The sequence below is a fragment of the Haliotis cracherodii genome, unplaced genomic scaffold (assembly GCF_022045235.1).
Source record: "Haliotis cracherodii isolate W230 unplaced genomic scaffold, xgHalCrac1.p SCAF_10, whole genome shotgun sequence".
Lineage (NCBI taxonomy): Eukaryota > Metazoa > Mollusca > Gastropoda > Lepetellida > Haliotidae > Haliotis > Haliotis cracherodii.
In genome coordinates, this window is record NW_027266265.1 from 11,100,281 (window position 1) to 11,115,926 (window position 15,646).

General features: G+C 41.2%; 2 protein-coding genes across 3 annotated transcripts in view; both read right to left on the reverse strand.

Annotated features, from left to right (window-relative positions):
• Positions 1-5,130, reverse strand: part of LOC139454056 (zinc finger protein 64-like) — a 210,099-nt gene extending 204,969 nt beyond the window's left edge. For both annotated transcript variants that reach the window (XR_011652432.1, XM_071235547.1), the window contains exons 1-2: positions 5,030-5,130; positions 368-1,273 (exon numbers count right to left, since the gene is read on the reverse strand). Coding sequence is in view for 1 of the 2 variants with exons in the window: in XM_071235547.1 (XP_071091648.1) it covers positions 368-1,273; positions 5,030-5,042 (919 nt within the window). In the remaining variant the exon portion in view is untranslated. The remainder of the gene's footprint in view (positions 1-367; positions 1,274-5,029) is intronic.
• Positions 5,131-7,741: 2,611 nt separating this feature from the next.
• LOC139448195 (uncharacterized) lies at positions 7,742-10,149 on the reverse strand. The gene is made up of 3 exons (XM_071229718.1): positions 9,973-10,149; positions 8,325-8,567; positions 7,742-7,987 (listed from the first exon to the last, which is right to left on the reverse strand). Exons 1-3 carry the CDS (start codon positions 10,147-10,149, stop codon positions 7,742-7,744), a joined length of 666 nt encoding a protein of 221 aa, XP_071085819.1.
• Positions 10,150-15,646: the final 5,497 nt, after the last annotated feature.

Sequence of the window (15,646 nt, forward strand, 5' to 3'; positions counted from 1 at the left end):
TCTCATAATAAAACTTGGTGGAGAGATTGATAAGTACATCAATTATTTGGACCCCAAAGGTAGCGTTGTAGCGAAGGATCACTGTCCTGCCAAAATTAATGAGAAAGATGATATTTCGAAGTTTTGAGGAAAAGCAAACTATGAGCTTTTTTGGCCACTGTCAGCATTGTCTGGTCTATACATCTCAAAAGAAAACCTTTGGCCAAGGACTTTTTCATGTCAGTTGATACAGTATCAAAAATATATTTTTTTTATACTGTAAAAATATTTATCTATATTAATAAAAAGTGAGCAGCAGATCTGTTCAACAAGAGACTAATCATATCTAGCCTAACTGAGGAACAATACTGATATTGAAGATACCTACCATGTCCTCTCATGCCAGTGAAAGGTTTATGCTGAGGGAGGGGTGTCTCCTCAGCATACATGACAGTTTGAACTTCGGAAGCATCTCCATCTTCGCTCACCAGATACTGCTCCCCCTGGTGAACCAGCTCGGAGTTGGGCAGCAGAGCCCCCGACTCAATCACCATCGCCTGTTGCCCTGATGCAGTCAGCATGTTCTCTGTAACAATAACATCAGTTCTCTCCCCTTGCTGAGGTGAGCCACCACTGCTCAGAGAGAGGCTGACACCACTGAACTGCTCCTCTTTTGTCTTCAGACGATTCAGTTCATAGTCTTGCTCGGGCTGATGGATCGCCTCCACGTAAATTGTCTGAGCAGGCTGAAGCTGCTTAAGGTCATGCTGATTGTCTTGACTTCTGGGTATCTTGTGCTTTTCCTCCAGAGACGCTTCCTTTGTTTTTTGAAACACGGCAGCCTCTTCACTGGACAGAAACATGACACTCGATGTTGGAGTATTTTGTTCCACTTGCTGTGACCAACCTGAGGTAGAATCTTCTGGAGCTTGTAAGATGCCGTCCTTCGTTAGCACCATGGACTGTCCTGAACCCGACTGAACAGTGATGGAGGTGGAATGTTGACCATCCACCTCCGACGCGCCACTAGGAATCTGTTGGGGTGTGATCAACTGGCTCTCCGCAGCCTGAACAAGGTGTTTGATTGACACCACTTCCCCTTCCGTTGTCCGAGGTGCTTCGCTGTTACTGCTCGCTTCCAAACTGGGAGCAGACGACACCTTGGCAGCCATCTTGGCTTGCAATTCTGCCAAAGATGGACATTGGCTCTTGTGCAGTAGAAACACTTCAACATTGTTGAACTGACTCTTGCAGGCACCACAGATATGGATGTCAATGAAGTCATCCAGAGAATCTGGAAGTTAAACCACAAATCTTATGAAATACAATAAAAATAAACAAGCATGAAATACTCACATCCCCCGCCAATATGACAAAAAAAAGTTATTACTGGTGTTGTTTTTCCACCGTTATCAAGCAAGTGAAGTACAGAGTATGGTTGACAAGAATATATAGTGTTTATACAGTTGAGTAGGTTTAAGATCAGTTACACTGTTGTATTTGTAATGAGTTTGTTTCTGCATGAAGTTAGTCAGTGAATGCAACAACTGTGTCCATGACACTTTTGGAGTAACATACACTCAAGCAATGCAGAACTTACCAACAAGAAAGGAAATGTATTCAATACTGTGACTGTGAGATGGCATCATGTGACAAATTTGGTGAAGAAATATAGTCCCAAACAATCAAAAGGCACCAGTTCACAACTAGAGCTATCTATGTGCCAAGTTTGGTGAAGAAATATGGTACGGTTTTCAAGATCTGCTCCGGAAACGAGGACTACCGCCATTTTCAGTCTAAATCAAAGTCGTTGCCATGGAAACTCAAAAAAAATTTTTTAAAAAAATCCAAAACTATCAAAATGCACCAGTTCATCACTAGACCTATCTATGTGCCAAGTTTGGTGAAGAAATATGGTACGGTTTTCAAGATCTGCTCCGGAAACGAATTTTTTTACAAAGTTTTACATATTTTCTGCATTTAAAGGCTTAATTTTGAAAGACCAGTAAAATTATGTTTGGCCTAGTAAACTTAGCTGATAATAATACATATGAAAACACTAAAATCTAATGAAAATGATGTAAAAAGATATTCTAGGGTCAAACGTTTTGGGCACAGACAGGGTATACAAGCACAATAGGGTTACAATAAAGGGTATTTGGGGGTTACTGGACAGTTTAATTCTGCCTACTCAGACAAGTTTTATTTAAATAATTTAAATAAATTTGGTCATTTCATTTTAAAGTTACACTTACAGCATTCACCATAATAATAGTTGCTTATATAACTGACAAATGGAGGCACTTATTAATACCATACACATGAAGTTGAATTTGTTGTCAGTGATCAAGCGGTAGAGTGAGTGAGTATGGTTTTACGCTGCTTTAGCAATATTCCAGCAATATCATGGTGGGGGACACCTGAAATGGACTTCATGCATTGTACCCATGTCAGGAATCGAACCTGGGGCTTCGGCGTGACAAGTGACCAGTTAACCACTAGGCTGCCCGACCGCCCCTCAAGCAGTAGAGAATAAACTTAGTTCAAACATCAGTGAAACTAACAGTTTTTCAATAATAGTTACATGGCATATGCTTCTACGCTTCTGCTTTCTGACGAAAAAGTTTTTACTATACACAAGAGCTCATAGACTGTCATGTAAATGGGTTTTTTTTGTTTGGTTTGTTGTTAAACGCCGCACTCAGCAATATTCCTGCTATATGACGGCAGTCTGTAAATAATCGAGTCTGGACCGGACAATCCAGTGATTAATATCATGAGCATTGATCCCCGCAATTGGGATCGATGATATGCATCAACCAAGTCAGTGAGCCTGACCACCCGATCCTGTTAGTCGCCTCTTACGACAAGCATAGTCGCCTTTTACGGCAAGCATGGGTTGCTGAAGACCTATTCTACCCCGGATCTTCACGGGTCTCTTGTAAATTTTTGGTTATAGTATTAAAAAGACTTACAGATTGGTCTAGAAGTTGGTCAGGGGGCACATGTAGGAGCAGGGCACATAATACAGTATTTAAAGTTCACAAAATGTAGCAATGCTACAGAGAGTGAGTGAGTGAGTTTAACGCCGCTTTTAACAGTATTCCAGTCATATCGTGGCGTGTCAGCTTAATGTGGGAGGAAAGCCCGAAGTGATGCAGGTCTCAGACGTTTACCACTTTGGTGAAACCCACGAGCACGGGTATGGTGCTGACAAACCTAGAAACATAATCGGGGAAAACCGGGATTCGAACCCAAAATCATAGGTTTCTGGTGTGCCCAAGGGACGTAACTCTGCACAGCAAATCGCAGCGCCTTAGACTGGACCCCTGCAATGCTACAGGAATATGAGTTGTAGTTTAAAGTTATTGTCCCAGTGTCATAGATCCTAGTTATTAAAAACGATAATGTGACCTAATGTGTATGTTAGACCAAAACTATTTTAGCTGATATTTTATCCAGTTCCATGCCTACAAGAGATTCTACAATTCAAAGAAAATCACTTTACTGATGGACTTTACTGGTTTGTATACAGAAAATGATCTTCCTGTGAGGGTCTGAGGTCATGTATACATGAAAATAATGGTGTTTAGCAGTAATATTTGTTCAACTCTCATTGAAAAATAATCACTTTGAACATGTTGAATTTCATGGCGACAGCTACGTTTGTTTTGTCACTGATAAAAATGTGTATTGCATGCCAAATGTTGATGTACCCACCACCCTATTACCTGAACCTACCCGGGTGCCCGCTGTAGGTCTCAAGAGATAGGTTCAAAAAATGGCCGATTGGGAAGTTTGACCTTAGCCATTGACAAAATGTACTTAAATACATGTATATAAGTATGGTCATGTCTACACTGAAGTTGACTGAATCTTTATTCAAACATATAAAAGTCAGAAGGAATGAGTCCATAATCAGAAAGAAATGCAAACATCAGAGACTTGCTGTGTAACCATATAGTTCTAGATAATCTTTGTCATTAAACAATATATCACATGACTAACCCTGGGTCCCTGGTATTCCTGTGGGCACCCGGCTCTTTCTCAGTACCCACCCTACCTGAGTACCCAAGTTACCCATCCAAGCCCTAATATATACTTATGGAAATGATTAAGGGAACAATGAAAAAAATAGGGAAATAGGCCTAACTGTCAGTACATTTGAAACAGCACGCATACAAATTCAAGACATATCAGAATCAAATGTTGATATGTGTTTGTGTACATTGTTTCCAGCATGTATTTGGTAGACAAGACTGGGAGCCCATGATAGCATATCATTTTACTGTGTCTAAAACTAAGTGTTCCCAAAAATTATTCATTTCCATGAGTATACATCAAAAGATATTGATTGTTTCATTTCATATATTTTTTTAATAATTTTCTTCTTTTTTATTTTCTTATCTATTATTTAAATTAAATTAATTATCTTATTAACCCAAACTGAAATTTGACTTTTTGGGCCTTGGTAAAATAAGTGTATCTAATTGACATTGACAGCATACTGGTATTAATTTTCAACAAAATGATGATTTATAATACAATAACAAACAAACACTGAAATTACATATTACAATACTCTAAACATTCTTATATCATTCTTTGTTTTGGGGAGCTTTCCAAAAACTAAAGTGAGAAATGGACCACATGGCAGCGATCCCGTTTGTTTATAAATAAGCCCCGCACCAAGCACACGCAGACCATTTACTCCTGGGCGGGTGCCCTTGAACGTCGTCGTGGCTTATGTAGTTAGACGTATTATAAGTTTATCAACGGATAGCAGCGTTGATATTCCACTTCATTAAAAACTAAAATATGTCACGTCTCATTGCATTTCACCATACAACTTCAAGTTGCGATTCATCAAACACAGTCGTAGAAGGGGCCCGACCTGTCAGTGACTACACAGGGCCCGGCATCGTTTCTGGCCCTTCGTCGCCCCAACCGAGTGTCGCCATAACGAGGCCTCGTTTCCAACTCGTCTCTCGCGCTTTCAGAAGTTTAAACTAGCAGGACATTAGATTAAAACAGTTTAAAACATGCATACTCTGTTTCTCCATCGTGGTGCCACAAGTTTTGGGCCGACTTCGTAATACAGAGTCGGGGTTATCCCATCAGTGATCGTCTTCTTTTTATGAATACACACAATGGCGGAACATGGACGATTATCATAACGGAAGTAGATGCTACCTTCCTCGCGCAACTAATACTACAGGCAACTGGATTAATTTTACACTATTTAAATGGCGCGTTTTGATGCAGAAAAACACGGGAGATCAAATCAATATTTACATAATATTGTATTGGCCTTTTCTGCACTTGCAGCAAAACCAAATCCCCTTTTATATGGCATTTGAAGGATATATACATACCCTGAAATATCTAACCATTACACAACAAAGCGTCAGTTTGCACGCCTAATGTCATCACTGACTAGTTCCCATAATATGATGTTATTTAAAAAACAGAACATATAACCAAATGAATAATTATTATGGATTTACCCCTTTGCATTTTTTGTTTTATTTATGTTATAACATATATGTACAAGTTATAGAAATATTATTATTAAATAGTGAGTGAGTGAGTATGGTTTTACGGCGCAATTAGCAATATTCCAGCAATATCACGGCGGAGGACACCAGAAATGGGTTTCACAGATTGTACCGAATCGAACTCGGGACTTCGGCGTGACGAGCGAACGCTTTAACCACTAGGCTCCCTGACCGCCCCTTATTAAATAGTAAAACTTTATGATATTGTGTAACCCCATATTGCTACTTCCATGCAAAAACATTTTGATACTTACTGTGGTGCTATTAATCTTCCCATACTTACATGGAGATTCTATACATAAGCCCTACATTAATATAGTACTTTTTCAGATAATGATATGAGATAAACGTGGTATTTGACATGAGTCTCAATTGTTTTGTTTATTAGGCGACTAACGGGATCGGGTGGTCAGGCTCGCTGACTTGGTTGATGCATGTCATCCTATCCCAATTGCCTTGATCGTTGCTCATGATATCAATCACTGGATCGTCTGGTCCAGACTCTATTATTTACAGACCGCCGTCATATAGCAGGAATATTGCTGAGTGCGGCGTTAAACAACATATCTTTGTTCTTCAAGAATATTTTATTTTATCTTAACCCTATACCTGACAAATAATTTTCCCACAGTCTGTTATAAGATTTTTTTTTAAAATAGTCACTCAGACTGCTCTGATGTTTCTCATGAACAAGATGTTACGACCTGTGCATAATGTGGATTTGATACTGTTGATAGCGCTCTTTCAGACAGTGTACTAATTATTGAAGACAGAACTGTTGTCTTTTACATTGATGGGAGTGCCCTGCTATTGTGTTTTGGCTGCAGAAAGCAATTTCATTATGCATGTATAAACAACATATTTTCTGACAGTGTTGATGTTATGATTGATCTGGAATTTGATCTTTACAATTGTGAGTTTTGTAACTATATTATAGTGATCTAAAATGACATTTTAAGCAACTTTGTGCTTATTTATTTCAACGTCTATACAAAGGGTTGAACATTAGTAATTTAGTAGACCCACTGTTGTATGCCATTACTGCAGTAACTGGCTTATAAACCATGAGTACCAAAGTCCTAACAAGTAACACAACACAGTGCATATATTTTCACATTTCATCTCAAAAGGGATGAAAAGGTTGTTATTTTATGCTACAGAGCAATAACAAAATATATGAGTTACAACTCTGTTACAACAAACTCAACTCTGTTACGTCAGGATTTTTTTAATAGATGACTTCTTTTGACAACTGACGAAAAACTTTGTTGTTTTTATGAGTTTTAACTTTAGATTAGGATTAATGATAATATATGCTGTGACAAAAGATGAAAAATACTATATTTTGGATACCGTCTTTCATGTAAATGACTTTGTTGTCTAGGCAAACTTTTGAAATATGGAGCGAGCACTTACAAATGTCCAATCATACATTTTATTCAGCCAGTTTCCATTTGTATTAACACTGAATTGCATTCACACTTAAAGTTAATTGCTGAATATGATTTTATATTTCAAAGCAACCTAGCGCTTTTACAATTACTTTCCATTTTGTGATCCGTAACGGAGTTGAATGTCCTAGCGGATTAGGCTAATTCATTAATTATTTTCTAATTAATTAAATATATCACTGCACTGCATTGAACTAGAAAGTACTTCTCAAGTATCATATTCTCTAATATCAAGAGAAAAATTATATTAGGGACACTTTTATTTTTGCAAGTTGATAGTCAGAAAATTTGTCGGTAACACCCCCTAGGACTGGTCGGCTCGGAGTCAGTATACTGTGTCTAAGTAGGGTATTCATGTTAAACTGCGTCATGGTATCTATACTGAACACCAAAAGAAACGCGAATCAAGAAGGTATAGGAAACATGATGTATTTTGTTTCAGCTGGTATAAACATAATAATGATGGATACAACACAATTCATTAGCAATAAGAAAGAGTCAGTTCTTTGGAAATCAGACATCTTCTGTATCCATCAACACAACACCACGTGACCATGCTGAAGTCAACTGAAGTATGGGTACACCTCAATACCTGGTATGGCCCCCATTTGCATTCACAAGCGCGACACATCGTCTGTGCATGGAGTGAATAGGACGGTTGATAGTGTTCATGGGGATGTGACGCCACACCTGCAGGATGGTAACCTCGAGCTGTGCAGCTGTCTTTGGCCTCGGACGCGCCATGTTCAAACGTCACTGCACTTCATCCCACAAGTGTTCAATAGGGTTGAGATCAGGATTAAGAGCCGGCCAGGGCATGGTGTTGATATTGTGCTGTTGCAAGAAGGCTTGAGTAATCCTGGCGGTGTGGGGACGAGCGTTATCCTGTTGAAATTGGAAGTTGCCATGTATTGCAAAAAACGGTACAACCTGGGGCCTCAACACCTGATCGATGTAACGCTGAGCAGTGACACCATTGCCCCTACCAGCTCCAACGCTCTGAAAGATTACAAGGTCAGTTCTCTGATTTAACCCTATTCCACCCCAAACCATGACAGTAGGACCACCCCACGAGTTCCGTTCAAGGACACACTGGTCATGATAGCGATCACCGCGACGTCGCCATACTCTAACACGTCCATCGGCACGATCAACACAATACCGACTTTCATCAGAGAACAGAACTCTTCTGATGACGCCAATTCAAGCGTGCTTGGGTCCACTGTAGTCTCCGGAGACGGTGACGTTGAGTGAGAACAGGATGGTCGCCTTGTGATGGTCGCCTACACTGAAGCCCTCTGTCACGAAGTCGCCGTCTTACTGTGTTGGAACTTACAGCCCTCCCGTGGTTTCCAACGACGTTCCTAGCAGTTTCACTGGCCGACAGGAAACGTTCTTGCAGATGTGACCTGTGAATGTGACGGTCCTGACGTTGTGTTGTCACACGTGGTCTGCCGGTACGATGCCTGTCTCTGGTGCTGTTGGTTGTCTGGAATCTTTCCTGCAGACGGTAGATGGTGGAAACGTGAACGTTTAAGGTGTTTGCAACTCTGTGCCCAATAGCTCTCTCTCGATCGATCTGTGACAGTCGTGGCATTGTCACTCACGTTGATAAGTGAATGATTCACAGTGACACTTTCGTGGCTTTTAAAGACAACATCGTCACGGACAGTTTTTGCGGCATAAGCAGCACGTACATTTCGTGCGTATCCATCCCACACTGACTTCAACGTCGGTGCGTTTGAGCGCTGTGGATTAAGAGTTCACTGCCCTTAACTCTGGTTAGGGTCATTTTGAAACAAATAAATCCCATTACAATGGAACCATAGCAGCCGACCGTTTTCACAACCATTTTCCCATATTAAATAGGAACTTGAAGATTTCGCGTTTCTTTTGGTGTTCAGTATATAAGTCGGCATCAGTCTGGACCAGTACAAGCAGACACACACGTGCTCGTCGCTATATAGGTGTTATAATCTTGAACGCGACGTTAAACCCAAAGTTACTTCACCAATACTATATGAAACTAGATTCGTGTGAGGTAGGAAATACATTTATACGAGGAACCGTACAAGTTATTGAGCCAAAAATGTTGTGGAGAGAACAATTGGTGATTGTAGTCATCTCAGTTATCGGTACATAGGAGAAGTCAAAGGTAAAGGTCAGCTACCATCAATAATGCATATGTCCCCAATTGAATCGATAGCGGCCTGACATCTCCTGCCCATGGAAGAGACGAGTATGCGAATCACATCATGGGGAATGGTAGCCCACTCAGCCTGCAAAGCTAAAGCCATGCAACTGTGGTTGACGTCGGCGTAGCCGTCTATCCAATTCCTCCCACATGTGCTCTATCGGGTTCAAATCCGGGGAACTGGAGAGCCAGAGGAGAACAACGTTGTTGTTTGGACAGACTCTTGTTATCAGTGAAGTATGCGGTCGAGCGTTGTCCTGCTTGAATACACCGTTGCCGTTGGCTGCAGTTGGGAGGACGCGTAGTTGGAGAATTTCGTTGATGTATCGTTGAGCCTTAAGATTGCCCTGGATATGGACCAACCCTGTCCTGCCATGATGTGAGAAATCCGCCCACATCATAACGCTACCCCCACCAAACCTGTTCACTGTATACGCAGTTTCCGGCGTCACGTTCTCACCGACGTCTGTAGACCCGTGCTCTTCCATCCCCTCGACGGAGGAGAAATTTTGATTCGTCGCTGAACCAGACATCTCTCCATAGCAGTTGAGGCCATACCCTGTGTTGACGACACCATTGCAGTCGTTGTTGACGATGTTGTCGACTCAATACAACGCGTCGAACAGGACGTCTTGCTCGTAGACCTGCTGCTCTTAAACGGTTTCGTACGGTCTGGTCGGAGATACTGCGCAGTCCGGGTATTTGGAATGCGGTTGAGGTGACTGTGATCGTCCCTTCACGTAGGTGCATGGCGCAGTCAGATGTAGCGATCTTGGGCGCGGGTAGTTACTCTTGGTCGTGCCGACCTTGGCCGATCACGTGTTGACCCAGGCTGTTGAAACCGACCCCATAGCCTTGTGATGGTGCTGGGAGCTACATTGAAAACCTTGGCCACAGCTGATCGGGACCCCCCTGCCTGCAATCGGCCTTTGACGTTGTTTCTTCGCACTTCTGTTAATCTTGGCATGTTGTTGAACTGTCACTGTTCGATTGACGCAGATGCCAGGTAATCAGAAACCCTGCACTTTAATGCCGTTCATAGTGCTGCTGCACGTGCAGTACGTGCAGCTCCATTTCCCTTTTGTTCATGCACTGGGTGCGTTTTTCCGAATCGCACGTGTTTCCCGACTAATGATTTGCATGTTCTTGTTGTGATCATTTTGATCCGGGAAATTTGTCACTGACACTAAAACACATTTAAACCTCTTCATTTTGCACCTCTTGGTCCGCTAATTTTGCTTTTATGACCCAAAGTATCCGTTTTGCGTTTCATTTTTTGAAGAGTATATAATAAAAAGGAGCCCAGACTTTCTCCATTTTCAGATACTACAGTGATCTAGACTTGCCAAACATTAATGGCTTGCTTGGGCTGTAATTGATAAAAAGAATTTAGGGTCTGTATGACAGACTACCCGTCCATTAGCCTATTCATTGTTGTGTGGTACCTCATGATTTCGAACCCAATATCACCAGAGCATGCGAGAGCGAGAATCTGCCTCGACCATTGCCTGCTTTTTAGCACGCTAAACCAAATAGAGGGGGAATTTGTAAATCTGTCAGCCGACTTGTAAACGATACTGTTCACCGTGAAAAGGGATTAGGCCTTCAGAGTGATGTCCTGTCACGAGTCGTTTGAACAATATCGAGCTCGGCCATGAAAACATTAATACAACATGGGTTAAATGTTTGTGAAGATTGTTTGCCAGTCTCTTACAAACCCATGCTGGGCGTTATTTCCTCAAGTGGTGTACTTTTACCCTTGACAGCAAGCTCAGTGCCGGGGGACATGTTTTTGTTTGTTGTTTAACGCCGCACTCAGCAATATTCTAGCTATATGACGGCGGTCTGTGAATAATAGAGCCTGGACCAGACAATCCAGTGATTGACATCATGAGCATCGATCCACGAAATTGGGATACGATGATATGCATCAACCAAGTCAGCGAGCCTGACCACCCGATCCCGTTAGTCGCCTTTTACGACAAGCACAGTCGCCTTTTACGACAAGCATGGATTGCTGAAGACCCATTCTAACCCTGATCTTCACGTGTTACATGTAGTATGAAGGCAACAATTTAAAATGTTCGGTTTAAGGTTTCGACCGTTAAGAACATAGCCATAAAATGAAATTATACTTTTTCAAACTTTTTTATTTTATTTTTTGTCACCACACCGCTCTACCTTTAAAGCATTCGAAAAGGGAAAAACTACATAAGTCTGTTCCCTTTTCTAATAGCAATTGATCAAATGTAATAAATATAGTCTCTGAAAATATATAATTATGAAAGAAACAAACATCTGCAATTCAATCGAAAAGGGCGCCAGTGAGGTGCATGGTTGATGCAGACCTGTACAAAATCTCGGGGCGATCGGGTAGCCTAGTGGTTAAAGCGTTCGATTCCCGACATGGGTACAATGTGTGAAGCCAATTTCTGGTGTCCCCCGCCATGATATTGTTGGTATATTGCTAAAAGCGACGAAAAACCATACTCACTCACTCACTCACTGTACAAAATCTAGACTTGCTTCATTTAGGGTCATATCATTACAGTATGAGGGCAGGGCGGAAGTGAAAATGGAATGGTTCAGCGACTGTGCGACAAATTAATATTGTCTGGTCACAGCAAGCATCTTATAAAAGGCACAAGTTCTTCTACGGCAGAAGCAGCTGCACGGACACGATGCTGTACAAATATTTAACATCCTGCACTTCAAACAGAACAAGCACATGTTGTTTCACGACCAATCTAAACCCAAACAACTTAATACAAAACAATGTTACAAATATTGAGCTTCGAAAAGCTATGTGTATTTCATTTCCGACTTGACGAAACCTTATTATGAGTGAAAAATCCGTTAACCGTGAGTACACTCTTTATTGTTAAACTATCAGTCTTTCTCAATAGGGACGCTTATTATAGACAGTTATTATTTGGGGTTTTAGGTTAGAGTTAACTTAACTTAATGTAATTGAATTTTCTTTCCATACATTAAATTTAAAACACCGTGTCGTGTTGCCAATTTGAAGGTACAACAATTTCTGAGGGATCAACAATCTAAATAGATATATTTTTTTCAGGAGTTCCGACCTAGTGGTCTGAAGTGAAATGGTAGCCTTGCTCCAAGGCTGTGCAGAAAGATAGGTCCATGGGTGTATATTAATTCTATCCAGAAAGTAGGCAAGTCTAGATAAGCAGACAGTAAAATTACGCCAGTCGTTTATGGGGACAACTTGTTCATATTTTCATATAATCTAGAAATTATGATTTAAGCTAATAATTATTGCCTTAGAGACTTATGCAAGGCTAGGGCACACGTGTCTGAGGCGCATGAATTCGCTGTGCCGGTTCTCCTTGACTAAGTTTGTTGGTTTGTCAACACTACATACATACCCGTGCTCATGGGTTTCAACATAGCGGAAAACATCTAAGATCTTAATCAGGTTGGGCTTTCCTTCCACTTCAAGCAGACACGCCGTAACTGGATTGTACTCTTCCGGATTACATCCATACTATACATTGCCAAACAAACGCGTCAGATAACAATCCCTTATCTTCATAACCGGAATAAACTCTCAGATCAAACTCACTTACTTACGGGTAACGTCCATATACTAAACATTGCCAATAAAACGATCATATCTTCACAGGTTCAGGTTTGTTTATAGCACTGTCTATTTTATCCATCTTCGTGTATTACACATACATATTATTGTTATTATTATTTATTTATTTTATTTTATTTTTTGGGGTTTTTTTTATTCGCTACCACAGATTACATTCATATGACAGAGTTTTGTGCGAAGTTACTTACAAGCCCCATGCAAGGAGATGGCGACCCAGACGAAGCTAAGATATACTCCGAATGGATCCAGTGCGTTCAATGGAATCCGATAAGGGACATTGTCGCGTTGTTGCCCTCACACAGCAAGAAGGTTTCAAACTTAACCAGCGCGACCATGCGACATTTTGACCGTTTGTCCGCGCTTTGGTTAATTATGATACTCGCTTGTTTTTGTGAGGGCGACAATGTCCTTTCTAGGACTCCACAGCATTCATCATGGTAGAATGGAAATACCATATATATAATAGGATGGCTGTTCAAACGAATGTGTTCCATCGAGATTACCATAAAAAGGTGCTGCACAAAGGAAAGCACGTTTGGAGATACAGGCAAATGGTTCCATCCGGTTTTGCCTGCACATCTCGGAAAACATGGATAGGTATCTGTGCTCAATTTTCAATAATCGCATCGATGATATTGATATTCATCTTTTACTCCAAATACGATGCTTCTCTCTGTGAAGTTCTTACACCTCCATAGGACGCCGTGTCAGGTGAGCTTTCTAATCAGACAATGAGCACCGAGGCTTCTAAATTATCGGTACGAGTGAGCAAAAGCATTCAGACAAGCATCTGATTTCTATACCAAGAAAACGAATTTAATCGGAGAGTTCCGAATGTATATAAATAAAACCGCTGTTATATTTTTGGAGATATTTATATAGCCTGTCGTTACTGAGCACCAGTTAGGTATAAGTACGAATGTTTCACGCACCTGAATACACTTGAAAGTAGCATATAACAGTAAAAGCGTTGGCTCTGCCCGCTGAAGACCTGGGTTCGATTCCCCATATAGGTATACGTGCGAAGCCCATCTTGAACGTGTGCCCCGTCTTGAAATAATTTTTTTACCTTGTCACTAAGTCACGCACAGATAGTATGGCTGTACAACACATGGATTTGTTCGCCACTGGCTGGTATACGTGGTATGGATTCCGTATTAGAACATAGGTCGTCAGTGGATCGGGTGGATCGGGTAGTCAGGCTCGTTAACTGGTTAATGCATGTTATTATATCCCAATGGATTGATGCTCATGTCAATTGTCTGGTCCACACTCGATTGTTTACAGACTGCCTTGATATAGCTGGAATATTGCTGAGTATCGACTCAGTTAAAATGATAAACCTTATAATCCTCACTCGGGCCTGTCGTGCAAAGTCCGAACACTGACACATGATCAACGGCATGTTTATGAATATGAAATGAATTCGGTTGTTCACGTAGCCTGCAATATTACATCCATGTGGGTATCTGTAGTGTGTGTTGAACAGCGGACATACATGCAAGGCTTCTGTAAAATCGCCATTTAAATGCAGATGAGAGTATGTGGTTTTCAATCATCTCTTTGAAGTGGTCATTTGGCAAGCAATGTTTGTATTTGGTTCAATTACATCCACAACCACAATGATTTTATTTTAATTCTAAAAGGAAATCTTTACGCCCCTGTGGCTTATCAGTCGACTTCAATGCATGCGACTATGAATACAAGACATGGGCGGATACAGATGGGGGGTGCGGGAGTGCGCCCCCCCCCCCCCCCCCTTTTTATTTCGAAAAAAATCTTTATTTCTGTATAAATTACCACCAAAGACAACAAATAGATCTTAATTGTGCACACACACCCCCCTTTTAAAAAAAGCTGTATCCGCCCATGCAAGACAAGCCATCATAATTATGGTCTGGACTGTGATAGTAGCTTCGTGTGAGACTCCTTTCCACACACCTGGTTCCGTTAGATAAGAATAGATCTAACAACATGGATCATCACTTGATTGTATGACAAAAGTCAGTGGGACATAAGACTTAGTGAAAAGTATTTTAATGGTCCATTTTATTATCATGATGTGTGAGGGAATCCCCGAAATGATGTAGATTATAGATGGTTGCAATGTGGTGCAAGCTACCTTAATGATGCTGACAAACCAAGGCTCATAATCAGGTCAAAGCAGGTATCAGAGCTCATGATCACAGGATCCTGGCACCTTAAGGGAGGCAGCTCTGAAGAGCCCTGTCCAAGACAACTGCATATTCCAGGTCAGACAGCAATGCATGCCCAACTGAATGTTGCCAGGGCCCCGTTCCCCAAAGCGATCTTAGCACTACGATAAGATGATCGCAAGCCTATGTTAAAGTATGGGACTTACGATCACCTTAGCGCTAAGTTCGCTTTGAGGAATGGGACCCAGGAACAGGCTGTTACCTGTTAGTGAGTTAGGTTTAACATCACTTGTAACAGTATTTCAGCTATATCACAGCCTGTCGACCTGTGAAGATCCGGGGAAGAATAGGTCTTCCACAACCCATGTTTGCCATAAAAGGCGACTATGCTTGTCGTAAGAGGCGACTAACGAAATGAGTGGTTAGGCAAGCTGACTTGGTTGACGCATGTCATCGTATCCCAATTGCATAGATCTATGCTCATGATGACAATCACTGGATTGTCTGTCAGTTATTTACAGACCACCGTCATATAGCTGGACTATTGCTGAGTGCGGCATTAAACAACAAATAAACAAACAAACAGCCTATCAGCTTAATGAGTGAAGAAAGCCTGACGTAGTTACTTGTTACTTACCAACAGATTTGTGCTCTTTGACGGAGTACCGTATTAACCTACAACT